We start from the raw sequence: 13,553 nt of genomic DNA on the forward strand, positions 1-13,553 counted from the left end.
GTGTTTAAAGCCTTAGCCGTTTGATTTATATTCGATGAACGAATTTAAATTGCAACTTCAGTTGCAGACGAAGAAACGTGTGTCTGAGTCAAATAAAATCAAATCATACTTTCGCATTAAAAATGTACGCGGCAATAAGGCTCTCCACAGGAGACATACAACACATAAAAGGCGAACGTGTTTCTGTTTAAGCTGGCTTTTATTTTTTTTGTTTTCGCCTCCGAAAGTGAAGTGAAATTCCTGGCCATATTGCCAGACTTTTTACAAAACATTTATGTTGATCCTGCCAGGAGCGTAGTGTCCTTTTAGGCGGCACTGGAATGCGACACAGGGAAAATTACGTTGACAAATGAAAATGTCACAATGATGATAATTTATTTTCCCTTTTGTCGATTGCCTTTCCTTGGACCCAACTGTGTGCCACATTCCCCAGGCATTCCAACTTTCATCTGCACTCCGGCCGACATCTGTGACCCGAGCTATGCGCAATTAAAGGTAATATCCGACAATTGCTTTGCCGCATTTTGGGGAAGATTCCTATATAAATGAGCATGGGGACTCTTTAAAAACTTGCGAAGTTGGCCAAAGTTTTTACTTGAAAAAAGCTATGAAAACAGTTTATTAGACCATTTAAAAAGTGTAAATTGCACGCAGCAGATAATCTAGTATTAATAAATTAGTAGTTTGTTATTAACGTAATACTTTTTTTTGAATATCCCAAGGCTAATTCGCTATAACGCTATTAAATATATATTTATTACTTTTTTCATTTTTAGTAATGAACATCCAATCAATATATTGCTTGCAACTTGGTTTAATGCATTAATCTATTAATTCTTGTTCCGTAAATATGAAAGTGTACAGCTTTCCCTGCAGATTATCCAACTTATCGACTCGTGCGGTCCATCCATCCATCTTGCACACGAGGCTTTGGACCCAAAACCAGAGTATTCCAATCATCGTCGTCATCATCTCGGGTAATACTGTCTTTCCGCCGAGAAGTGTGGGAACTTTCCGCTTCATGAGCCTCATGCGCCTTATGCGCTCCTTACGCTTTCCACTCGATGGATTCGGGGGAAAGTGGGTGAAAGAGAGGTCCTCGGTTGACGCGTTGTGCGCTATTAAACTTTTTGGCATGATATTACGGGCCAGGACAAATACCCACACACACATACATACTTACTTGTCATATAATAAACTTTTATGTTAACGGCTTTTGATGTCTTACCAAAGCGCAAACAGAGTCCTGCCACACATGGCCCAGAGCTAGTCGTAGGGCAGCTGCCAGCCAGGCACTTAATGCCCATTCTTCTTGCCATCAGTTTTCGTGGTCGGTCCTGTTTTTTGCATTGCGGCTTTATTAGGCTGAAAAATGGAAAATGGCGCCCCGAAAAGAGCGAAGAAAACTTGCAGTCTCCCGTGGTTCTTCCCCTCGGAAAATTCCTTTGTCTGTCGACTTGTGCGTGTGGCCCATTAAAATTCCCAGGCCAAATGCATGAATGGCAATGGAAAATATTTGCATAAATCTTACCAGGATTCGGCTCAGCATGTGGCAACTGCTCGCTGGATCCCAAAAATCAGAGAAAAGACAGGCTTTTGTTATACATATTTATCATTGGATGGTAATAACTAAAAAAACTTTATTGAAATTTTTCATTCCGATTTTCATGTTTACGTGGCTACTCGCTTAAAAATTAAAAACAATTTCATAATCTTTATAATGCGTTGCCATTTTGTTTGCAACAAAAGTCAACAGAGTTTGTTTTTGTTTCCGCTTTCTGCTTTTCGGCTTCTGTTATAATACTCTCTATTTTTCCCCATATTATGCTTCTAACATATATTTCATTTTATTTGCTTAATTGCAATTATATTCATGGTTTTTTCCTGTCCCTTTTATGGCAACATTAATTTACCCATTAAACATTCATTTACATGTCGCGACTAATTTTGCATGCGTTGGGTTTACATTTTTAATATCGATACATCCATATACGTATATAAATCCATATCTATATATATATTCATGTCCGATTTGCGAGCACTGTGCATTCTTATGTTTGTGTTTTCATATATGTAATGTATGACTACCACACGAATACTTGAGTACAATTTATAGTTTATTCATATGGTATATATGCAGGTTTATTTACAATTTTGATCAGTTAAACTCGGCCCCATTTACCGGCCGTGGAACCCATACATTTTTAAATGTGGCACAGGAAGACGAGCCCGGTGTCCCGGCCAAAGTCCTTCAAGACGAACCCGAACCCAACGTGAACACATTCGACGGCCTCGGACCGAAATGGAAATGCAAATATTTTGTTGACAAGAGTGAAAAGTGACTTGCCAGTTGTGTCTTCGTCCTCGTCTTTTGCCCCTTTTTTCTGGTGGGACAGGCCATATAAATGCAACCGGACATGCCGAACTGGGTGGCTCTAAATTTCCCCGGACTCGGAGAGCAATGAACTCGCAGCAATTGCTTGGAGTTGGTAGATGGTAAATGGGAACAGGAACTGCCCACATGACTTGGAGAAATTCGAAATTCTTCTAAATAAATTGCCAGCCCGGAAAGTCGCACTTCAAACTGAAGCGGGTTTTTGGCAGGAATTTCTCATGCATTCTCCGAGTTCCCATAGATTATTGAGGGAGACCATGGGACATGTAAAGTTGTTAAAAAATTAGTTTAGGAACCTTCGAAGAAGTTCGTGTCGAATCAGTTAGCTACTTTGTATCTCTAAGTATGTACATTGCTTAAACTCTAGGCTATACAGGGTAACCCAAGGGCAACACACAGATAAATCGAGAACGAATCCCAATAGTATTTACAACGATCTGAGTAAACTTTCGCTACGTATGTATATACTTAAGTTACTAATGGGGGTCCTTCAGAAATACGAAGATATTCAAAAACAGTAGTCAAGTGCTACACTATATACAAATTACGTTTCTTTTGCCTTATAGCTATAGAACAAATTATGTGGTACCTTAGGTCATAGACACTTTAATGACTGTTTTTAAATCTCTACTAGCTCCAAAACACCCCTGTTCTCCATTTTCTTTATTATTTATTTAAACTTCTAGCCATGGCTCTACAAGCAAACCACTTGAATATAGTTCTCCAATTTGATGATTCGTTCGAAATGCTTTCCATTTAGCTAGTTTCGCTGGTGTGCTGGCAATTTACGTGAGAAGTTTATGTACATGGCTCCGATTTCCGCCTAACTAACTAATCCCCAGCCCACTTAATTAGAAACACGCTTACTTACAACTTGCCAAGGAGCAGGAGAAGCAGCTCCAGGAGCAGCGTCGCGGCTCCTTCTATCATTAGCATAATTAGTTGGTTTTTCAGATAGGTATTACATGCAGCTCGAGTGGCAGGACCTCAGATGCTGCTGCTCCTGCTTCTGCTCCCGATGCTCCTGTAACTTTGAGTATAAATCATTTCAGCTGCACTCGGAGGCTGCATTGGCGGTGGAATTCCAACTGGGCGACATTAATTTATCACCGTGCAGCAGGGAGCTTGTGAGCGGTTTCTCCCGTATCTCCCTGACTCGAGTGGGCACTCCTCCTGCGGGCGATCCTCCTCCAGGACATCCACCTCCTCCACCTGCGCCACCACCCTGCAGCAGCAGCGAGGAGCAGGCCTCCAACAATACAAGTGCCGCCACCATTGTGCTAATTACCCTGACCGCCTGCGTGGCCTGGCCAAAGTGACAGGACCAACAGGCCAGGGCAACGGCGGCCGGTGCCGCGTTCGTTTGCATCGCCTCGGGTCGCTCGCCTGTGCGGGAAATGGAAAATGCAAAATGTTTCGTGGAAATGGACAGATTCGTGGAGAGAGGAAGCACCACACGACTTGCGCTGAATGAGCAACAATTTGTAGCTTGTCTGCATTACTAAGAGGTCTACATTTAGCATTAAATTTGCACGAAACAGAAGCGATTCTAAATTCATTTGGCCTGAGTTAAGTTTTCATTGTATTATGAAGAAAGTATATTCTGAAACTATTTTATTTTAAGAACGAAACTTGATGTTCAACAAGAAACAAATATGATGGAACATTAGTAAAATCTACAATATTCTGAAGTTTAAGAAAATACTTTAAAGAAATTTTCAGATCATCTCAGATTATTTAAGAACAAAATAGCTCAATCATCTTCATCATACATTAGAGTATTAAAGTATTAAAGTTACATTTTCGTTCTTTCTAAGCACTCTTGTATTTTTCTATTTTTCAAGGTGTAAATCTGTTGTGGCCACTAGTTCATAAATTGCGCAAAAGTTGGCCCAACAAAGAGAGAACGAGATGCAAGTTTAATGCATACAAATCGAGGTCAAGCAGATACATGAATGTATAATTCACATTATCAAACTCAAGCATCCAATTAAGGCCTTAAAGAGAGAACCTGATAGCGGGCCAAAGAAACAGTGGTTCTATGCAAGGATGCGAAACTCACCCTGAAGGACGTGGACGCGTATGCTGGCTATCTCCGTGTTCGAAGGATAGCACGAGTATTTGCCGGAGTGCAGGAGATCCGCATCGTAAATGAGCAAAATGGATTTGGTCTCCTCCGATTTGATGGTCTTGAATTTCAGCCGGCCGCCCGAAGTTTCCTCGCTGAGCACCTAAAGGTAGAAAAAATATCCGTGGGTGTGGTTGTCATATTAAATGCGATTTCCCCTCGTTCGAGAAGCCAAAGCTCTGCTGAGTGCTGAGCTAAATGCAAAAGCATGTTTTCTCATAATCATAAAAGCGAAATTAAATACATTGCGTATACGACGCGTAAGCAAACGCGAACAGACTCACACTCACACACTCGCATTGGAGAGGCGCCAACCCAGAGCTCATAAAAGTTAAAAACGTTTATCCTGCAGCAATTGGCTGGGCGTGGCCCCTCCCTTTATCCTTACCTCCTCTCCACCCCCCCACACGCTCCACTTTTGCGCTTTTTACTGCGCACAAACTCAATTATTGCACGATAATTTGGCACCAAAAAGGAAAATCTTAAATTGCTATTGCCCCGCGGCCGCTTAATTTTTGTTTGCTTTTTTTTTTTGTTGGTTACTTTTAGCCTGTAAATTGATTTTAAGAGATATTTACCTTATCCTGATGATACCAGAAGATATGGGTCGGTGGCTCCGGGCTGAACTTGATGATGCAAGTGAGATTTATGGTGCTGCCCTTGTCCACATACAGATCGGGTCCTCCCAGAATGGTGGCCGTGGGCACTGCGAATTGAAAATGGGTGAGGGGGTGAGATATTTACTGGCTATGCACCATCCATTATGCAATCCCTCTGCCATTCCCTTTATAAATCCGGAAATTCCCGAGCTCTGCTAATAACTGTGTTACGTCGCCTAATCAGCGCCGTTCACATTTTCCCCATCTCTGACGAGTTGTGAAATTGCGAAATGGTTTGTTTTCCCAATTTCCAGCACATCGCCGGCGACCAGTGACATGTGCCCCACGTAGCCATGTTCCCACGTCCCCAACTTCTGGCCAGGCCAATCCGGTCCAGCTTGGCTTTTGTGCCAATTTCCATAGTCCGGAGCAGAGTGCTGGGAGCGGGAAACTGGCGTGCCAGTCAAAGTCAGCACGTTAAATAATCGATTACCGCCCGTCAGGCGGGCAGAAAGGCAAACTTTGAAAAGGACAAGGCTGCACAAAGTTGAAAGTGATTTTAAGTTGGGTTACAGCTCAATTTTATGCTACTTGGGGATCTATCGTGGAACTTAATATTTTCATTGGGCGACTCTCTGTTTGTGGCACGAGAATAGAATTAATTAAAAGGATATTTAAGCCAGCACTATTATTTTTTTCAAGCTATGACATTTACCAACACGGAAAAAACGTTTTGCTACACTTAATTAAATGTCAATAAAATAAATTGTTCAGTTGTAAGTCATATTTTGCATTTTTGTGTAACTTGATTGTGCTTAACAATTTGTTTAATTAGTTCGCTTTATTTGCCATTTGGCAATTGAGGTTTTTTGTTTATAGCTCTTATAACACCTTCATATTTCTCATACAGTTTTTAGTTCTAAACAGAAATGCAACGATTGCAGTTGACTCTTTTTCTGTGTGAAATTCTGTTTCTCAGATCTATTTTGGCAATAGACTTTTGTGATATAAAATCGTGTCATGGCAAGCGGCACATTGGCTGTGACAACAACATGGTGAGTAAAGTCCACAGCCTATTCGAACTTTTCAAACTCCTATTTCCAGATGTTCGTAGAGAGCTGCCTGCGTTTTCATGGCCTGGTGAACATGGCCTATTTCCGTGAGTATTTGCTAGGCCTTCACAACGGATATCGCCAGGAGGTGGCCAGCAACTTGTTTGTCGACTTGCCACCTGCGCAGAAAATGCCCGAATTGATGTGGGACAATTACCTGTCGGTGGTGGCCGAATATCACCTGAAACGCTGCCAAATGGATCTGCCCGACGACTCCTGCGTGGCCACCGATGATTTTCCAGAACCGCATTTCAACTACGCTGAGGATTTCTATCCAAGACCAGTGATTCGACAATCGAATGTTCGGGAAATGACCATACTGGCGGAACAATGGCTGGACGAGCTCTACGATCTGGATGATATAGCCACATATAGTGCGGAAGGTGAAATCAGGAATATCATCAACGATCGCAGCTCCTATATGGGCTGTGCTGCTGGCCAGGATTACGATCTGTGGAACATACACTTTGTGCTCGTTTGCTACTATAGCTCTGGACCACCTGTCAAGGGAAACCTATACGAAGAAGGCATTTTCAATGCCAGCCTGTGTCCCAATGGACAAAGTGATGAATACCCCAACCTTTGCAAAACACTGACCCTGAATGACTAAGACCCTGAATCTCCGGCAAAATAAATATTGTAAAGGCTTTGGGTATAATTAAATGTGCGAACAACTTGGCCATAAATGGAGTAAAGGCAGTACTGAACCTTTGGCTTTCTTTATAGGAAGAGATGAACAGCTAGCCAAAAAAAAGACAAAATTACAGTAGTATTTAATCATGCAACAAAAATACTTAAAGAAAATTAAAAAGTACACATAATAAAACTGTTGTTTATACTATAAAATAAATACTTTTATAATCATCAATAATAAAGAAACATGTTGTTAGTTTTCTTTATTATTAGAATTTTTAATTAAGAGTATGTATGGTTATATCCATTACTGTTTTTAAACAATTTTAATTCTGCTTTTCATAGCAATTCGAGTTGCTTTATTTGCGAATGTGGCAATCATCTGGCTCTCAAATTGCGGCAACACTACAGAAAGGAGACCGGGAAATTGCGAAAAGGTAGAAAATAATAGGTGGAGGAGTAACCGTAACAAGCTGGCAAAGTTAGTGGGTAAAAGCTTGTTGGAAAGCAATTTGTTCGTCATGAGCCAGAAAAGTGCTTGCTCCGGGCGCCCAGCACTTGACTCCACAAACACCCCGCATCCTGCCGCCCATCCAGCTCCTCATCCTGCCCCTCAGCTGCCACGAAAAATGTTGTAAAATATTAAAAAATAATATGCATGCATGGCAGCCCTCGAGCAGAGCTCTCATCTCCGTCTGGCACCTAATTTTTCCCCTATCTGCGGTTGGACTTGTCACTCGGCCAAAAAAATAAGTGTGCTACGAGAACAGTGGATGGCTGGATCTCGAGGGTTCGCCAGGACTAACCCGCAACTGTCTGTATGGGTCCAAACATGCCGGCGAACTCATCGTTACTGGACTGGTACACCCGATTCTCGGCTATATAGAAGGCGTCATCGTTATAATACTGCTGCATCATATCGCTGGTCTCGGCGTCTATCAGGTCTGCTCATCGGAACGTCGGTGGGTGGTGGTTGGTGGTTGGTGGTGGATGGGTAACCAAAAATATAAACAAAGAAAAATGTAAAAATAACATATGAAAGCAAAATATAAATAGAAAAACGTTGAAATAATTATAATACGCCCGTAGCTAAACTAATCAGCCAAAGTACCCAGCGCGGACATGGAACCAAAAATAGAAACCAAACATCCATTATAATTGCGGGGGCCAAGTCCACCTGCTGAATAATTCAAACCTAATTTGTTGGCTTTTATTTAAAGAAAAAACTTAAAGTTTCATTCCATCGAATTGCTGTTTCAATAACGAATTTGTTATTCAGCTATGCGCTTGATTTAGAAAAACCATACAAATAATTCAATCAAAATATACGAACGTACTGTGGCCCCAGGCTTAAAGAGGATAAATGTTTTTTTAAAAATACACGTCTGTTTTCGTTGCGCAGTTGGTTTTCCCTGTTATCTACACCTTAAATCCAGTATAAATAGGTATCCTGTCGATATCCATTTATGTGTGCATGTGCTGTGGCTCCTGCCATTTCCTGTCAGTCCATCAATCTGCCCAAAAGAATTTTGCGAAAAATTCCTCTGTCATATTTACCGCCAGAGTCGCGCCCCGTTTTTATATCCTGCTGTGACGATTGCCAAGTGTGCATAATTTACACCCTTGAAAATTTCATGAATATGCAAAAACAATACAGAGAAATATCCGAAATTCCCCAAACAGGGGCCTTGAATTATTTGGTATCTGCTTGTATCTATACATTACACTTAGCAAACCGAAATGGAACATGGGTGGGTTTAAGAACGTTCTATTAGATTCTTTGTACACTCCTGGAAATACAAGCTACTACTCCACTGTAATAGATCAACCGAAACCTATGTTTTCTTACTCATCCTTCAAAGCATCAGAGGTTATCCTAATATTATCTTATAAATAACTTTTAATGGTATTGCGTAGCGCTAATCGACTTCTAAGTTAAGTTAACAGATTTACTCCTTTGGAGCAGAGTATCTACTCACCCACGATGTTCAGGTTGACGGAGTAGCTGCGCACGGGCTGCGTGGATATTTGGCACTCGTAGACGCCGGCGTCCCTCTGCTGGGCCCACTTGATCTGCAGGGTCCACTCGTCAATGTCCCGATGGTAGGAGGTCTGGAACCGTTGATCCGTCGTGTAGGTGTAGGTGCCCACGGTGAGGATGTGCAGGTCACGATGTCGTATCCAGGCAACCTGCGGAAAGGAGCCCCCGTTAATACGCTTTTCCGAGGACTTTAAAGAGCCCCTGATTGTAGTTCGTTTGGCGCCATTGGGTTCTGCAGAAACCGCAAAATTTATGCAGCTCACAGACTAAATTTTCATACAACTTGAAATTAGTGTGCGGAACGCATGACAGACCCGGAAAATGATACTTCCCATACTGCGACATTCACTCGACATTGCCCACTACATTTGATACAAATTTTTGTCCGTCCTTTTGGCCTGCTACTTTTTTCTTTTTGCCATGGAGGCTCCTTGTTTATGCGGCTAACTGTCTAACCAATAACACACACAGTCCAAAAGACAGACAGAGTCAGCCAACTGTATGGCATCCATCTGTGCAGTTCCACTTTCCTGCCGGCTGGCTGCCCGCCTGTCTAATTCTGCAGTAGCAGCAGGAAAAAAAGCCGAAAAAAGTTGGAAAGTAAACTTTAGCCCGGTCTGGCCATAAATTTACTGTTGGCCAAAAACCGAGCACGGCCGGTTAACTGGAGGATGTGTGCGAGTGTGTGTAGTTTACTGATTGCGGAAGCGGATTGGGCCTAAAGGAAATCTATGAGCCCCATGACCGTGGCCAAATCGCTTAACGTAATCAACATTTTTGGGCCTGCCAACACCTGCAAGCTTTCCCACTAAAAGCAAGCGCTGAATTTTGGCCAATGCGTGCAAAATATTTCCGCATTGTGTTTACGGCAAAAAAAAATCTTTATTATATAGCCAGCTCTTGTTATGGCAACCAATTTAATTTTGATCGCTGAAAGGCAACACTTTTTGTTTCCCCAAAAACTTAGGGGCTAACAACTGGCTAGAGAAGACTTTAATTGGGTTGGGTGGATGAAGTGACCCCATCCTAGAAAAATAAAAGAACATGGAAAAACTAGGCCCAAGCGGTCAGCATGTGTGTGTATTTGGGTGTCGGCTGCTGTCACGTATTACATAATAAACTGGCAGCAAATTTAATAACCCCGCTCTGTCTGTTTGGGCCATCTAAGTGGATATTTGGTGACACATTCGCCACACTTGTGACCGCCCTCATTTCGGAGCTCTTTGTTTATTAAATGTAAATAAAAATCAAGATTATTAATGCGAAATGTTTCCGGCTGTTGTCTCCCTGTTGACTTGTCTGCACTGTGAAAAATTATATGCTTACTTAAGATACACCAAGCAATAAACATACCAGAAATAATAAAACTTAAAACTGGTAATTTTTATAATTCTGGGGCTTTATCTGACTATATTTGTATTGAACATTCTTATAGCCCATGTTTGATTATTCTTAAGCAGTTTTATCTTTTATCTTATTTATGTCAAAGGCATATTCTTCTTAATTTTTTCAAGTGTATACTTAGTGCGTTATCCCCGGACTCACCGTCTTATTGCCAAGATGCTTGACACGACAGCCCAGATATGCGGATTTGCCCACCAGCGAAGTGATGTTCCTGGGCATCGTGAGATCAAAGTACGGCTCGTTCCACTTGTGGCCATGAGGATAATGCGAGGGGGGCGCATGGGTCGGCTTCGCCTCGGCGTTATTGTGATTGTTGTTGCTTACAGATTGCCGCTGGTAGCACACGGCCAGCCCTGAAAAATGCGTTAAAAGATATGAGAAGGAAGTAGATGTAACTTCAAGTGCGAAAATGACCTGCCACCTGGAGGCAGGGGCACAACCAAATAACTCATAACTAACTGTAATAACTTTCTGTTAGCTGCACCTTAAAGTCGCGTTCTTTAATTTGAGCGATGACATAACCCCCTCATGGTTTTGTTTTTTTTTTTTTCATTTCACGCTTTTCCCCTCTTAAAAAAAAAGAGTCACTAAGTGGCCTTCGCCTGGCTGATTTTCCAAGTGGCGACCATGTGGAGTGCCGGTTGTTGTTGTTTAGTTAGTTGCTCGCATTGCGAAAACACAGTTGTTGTTTCATTTTCATTTATGGCCTGCTGGCAGGGGTTAATTTTCTAATTACTCGACGCGACGGCGACTTTCTATGACTTCGCAGTCGGTATTTGTAAAACGGCAAAGGCAAAAAGCTTTTATAGCCCACTCAAAACCAGCCCAGACCCCTAAAAAACGGAAAGCATAGAACCCTTTTACGGCAAAATTGTAAAACTGTAAAACTGCAAAAATTTCATTTCCGCCTAAAAGGAATCTAGAATCTAACAAAACAAACAAACAAACAACAATCTAAGCGGACTCCCAAATGGCGCAGCTCATAAACTTTGCCATTTACCAAATTAAGTGCGGGTAGAGGTACATATACATAGTTGGGTATTTTTAAAGTGGGTAAAATAAAACCGAAACAGGAATAAAAAAATCACGTAGAATTATGAAAGATTGCTTAAATTATATTTACAAGTGCGATGGATATGCAAAAATTCCATTTCTCTGGCAATCGAATGGAGTATTTGCTGCATTCCAGCTGCCAGCAACCAAAATGGAATTCTACCGCAAACCGAAGCCGAGAAAGGAAAATTCGAGGCTGCCTGTAAAGGAAATGCCTTTGGTCGGAAAATCCATTCAATGGCCATCTGTAATGGCATCAGTCTATGCTCATTTCGAGATGCTGCACTGTACGAAATAATTTGGTAGAAAATTCGATTTGGTAGATCAAGATTCAAAAGTGATCGGAAATATGAGAGCGTTTCACGGAAATTTCAATTTAAAAAAAAAAAATCTATCATTTTATGTTTTTAACATTAATATAAATTTACCTTGACCTAAGTTCTATAAAAATAATGCATAGTTGTGTTTCCTTTCATGCGTTTCGAGTAGCATTTCGACGAAATTCGGTTTGTTTGCCATGCACCTCCCCTCCAAGTGTCGTTTAGCCAGAACTTCAGTTTTCCGAAGCCAGCAACGAACCGCAGAACTTAAAGAGCTGCCAGCCAGAAGTCCTACAAGCGCTTTTCAGGGTTTTCCACAGAGCTTTCCACAGGGTTTTTCGCCGGGCTTGCAGGGGCACAAATGGCTGGCAGTGGGATGGGGAAAACCCCTTCGGGGCAAACACTGCAGAACAGTGAATGCAAATAGCAGTGCTGCATTGCCATGTCGGGCATATGCGTATTGCTTTTATATAAAACAGCAAATACCAGGTGGGTGTTTGGACCATGGTACCAAGGGGTACCCCATCATGCCTCCCCAATGTCCACAGATTGTTTGTACGGACTCGTTAGCCAGGCTTTTGTACTCGGCCCGCTTGAGCAACTCATTTATTCATGGCAGCAATTTGAGGGCGAACAAAAAGCTGCGGGCAAATCCGAAAATGAAAATTATTCAAAAATAATTTTTCATGACAAAAAGAGCAAAAGGTCAAGGTGCCGACTGTACGACTTCGTAATCGCCATCACAGATTGTGCAATAAATATTAATGTGCTGGGATAGAATTAATTTCGGAGCAATAAATCAATTAGTGGGCCCTCTGGGAGCGGCCAACATCACGTATACGCCACCGACTAAGGCGAATCGTGGCCGTTGACAATCTATGATTGATGCGCCGTGCGGGTGCAGTGGCCCCAAGGTACCGGAAGGTCCTTTAACCCAAACACCCCCACTGGCTCCGCTGTATCCGTTCATTTGCATATATGCGCATGCAACGACTCCTTGGGGAAGCATAATGAATCATTCGAGCGGCTGCTCAGCGCTCATTTTACGCAAAATTAGCCTTGGCATCCGCCACAGACATTGGAGCTCACCTGATGGCAAAACAATTGGACCCATAACCAGAACCAAGTACAAACGATAACGATGACGATTATGGTTTCGAAAGGATATGAGGCTTGCGAAGGGAGTTTCAGTTTCCACTATGACCCCAGCCATGGCCACAAAACTACGGCTCTGCCCTGTGGAAACAATGGCATTCGTCTGTGGAGGGGCCATAAAACGCTTAGTCCTGGCCATGTTCGACCACGGCCAGCATTACGTATGCATGTGTGTGTGCATGCTGTCTGTTTAACGGTCTTAAATATTTATAAAGCAAGCACTGGCCAACCGCAGCGGCAAACGTCGAACTGCGGAGCTGCCGTAAGGGTTAACGATTAATTGAAACAGAGTTGAACTACTTCTGCGGCGCCAGGTCAAATATGGCAGGGGTCAACACATATTGGGCCGATGGATGGGTGTTAAATCACATTAGCCCCAATTTCATGGGGGTTTGGTTAAGTGCATTAAACATTGTTTACCTTCTCTCTCTAAATACAGCTGTAATTACCAATTTATTTAAAAATGATAATTTTCGGTCAAAATTGGTCATTATACGACTTCATTGAATAATGAAATCTTAATCATCATTTATTAAGGTGGAACTTAAGTTCACATTGCAACAATAAATTGCAAATTGTAGCCTTGCTCTAAGAGAGCAATTATAGGAACACGTAATTTTCCTATTTTACACATATTTCATTCATATTCATATGCCTGTTAAAAGATGTGCCCGAAGTAAAAACCCAAGTGGCAACACTGTTTGTGTCCTCTT

At 42.0% G+C, this 13,553-nt stretch overlaps 2 protein-coding genes across 8 annotated transcripts in view; one reads left to right on the forward strand and one right to left on the reverse strand.

The window, feature by feature from the left end:
* Positions 1-1,615: 1,615 nt before the first annotated feature.
* The window catches only part of LOC6605139 (zwei Ig domain protein zig-8), a 38,595-nt gene continuing 26,657 nt past the window's right edge, over positions 1,616-13,553 (reverse strand). For 6 of the 7 annotated variants that reach the window (XM_032718876.1, XM_032718877.1, XM_002029944.2 and 3 more), the window contains exons 3-8: positions 10,454-10,665; positions 8,847-9,057; positions 7,674-7,811; positions 5,102-5,229; positions 4,458-4,626; positions 1,616-3,781 (exon numbers count right to left, since the gene is read on the reverse strand). In XM_032718876.1, the coding sequence (XP_032574767.1) occupies positions 3,444-3,781; positions 4,458-4,626; positions 5,102-5,229; positions 7,674-7,811; positions 8,847-9,057; positions 10,454-10,665 (1,196 nt within the window). In that variant the 3' untranslated portion in view covers positions 1,616-3,443. The remainder of the gene's footprint in view (positions 3,782-4,457; positions 4,627-5,101; positions 5,230-7,673; positions 7,812-8,846; positions 9,058-10,453; positions 10,666-13,553) is intronic. The other variant, XM_032718880.1, reaches the window with a different exon arrangement.
* LOC6605140 (scoloptoxin SSD552) lies at positions 5,937-7,043 on the forward strand. The gene is made up of 2 exons (XM_002029945.2): positions 5,937-6,177; positions 6,227-7,043. Exons 1-2 carry the CDS (start codon positions 6,052-6,054, stop codon positions 6,842-6,844), a joined length of 744 nt encoding a protein of 247 aa, XP_002029981.2. The 5' UTR covers positions 5,937-6,051; the 3' UTR covers positions 6,845-7,043.

This window comes from Drosophila sechellia, chromosome 3L, assembly GCF_004382195.2.
Source record: "Drosophila sechellia strain sech25 chromosome 3L, ASM438219v1, whole genome shotgun sequence".
Lineage (NCBI taxonomy): Eukaryota > Metazoa > Arthropoda > Insecta > Diptera > Drosophilidae > Drosophila > Drosophila sechellia.

Bases quoted from the DNA above. Each gene is read 5' to 3' on its own strand.
- LOC6605140 (XM_002029945.2), top strand. From the start codon at position 6,052: ATGCAACGATTGCAGTTGACTCTTTTTCTGTGTGAAATTCTGTTTCTC. The intron at 6,178-6,226 runs GTGAGTAAAGTC...TCCTATTTCCAG, and splicing joins TTGGCTGTGACAACAACATG to ATGTTCGTAGAGAGCTGCCT.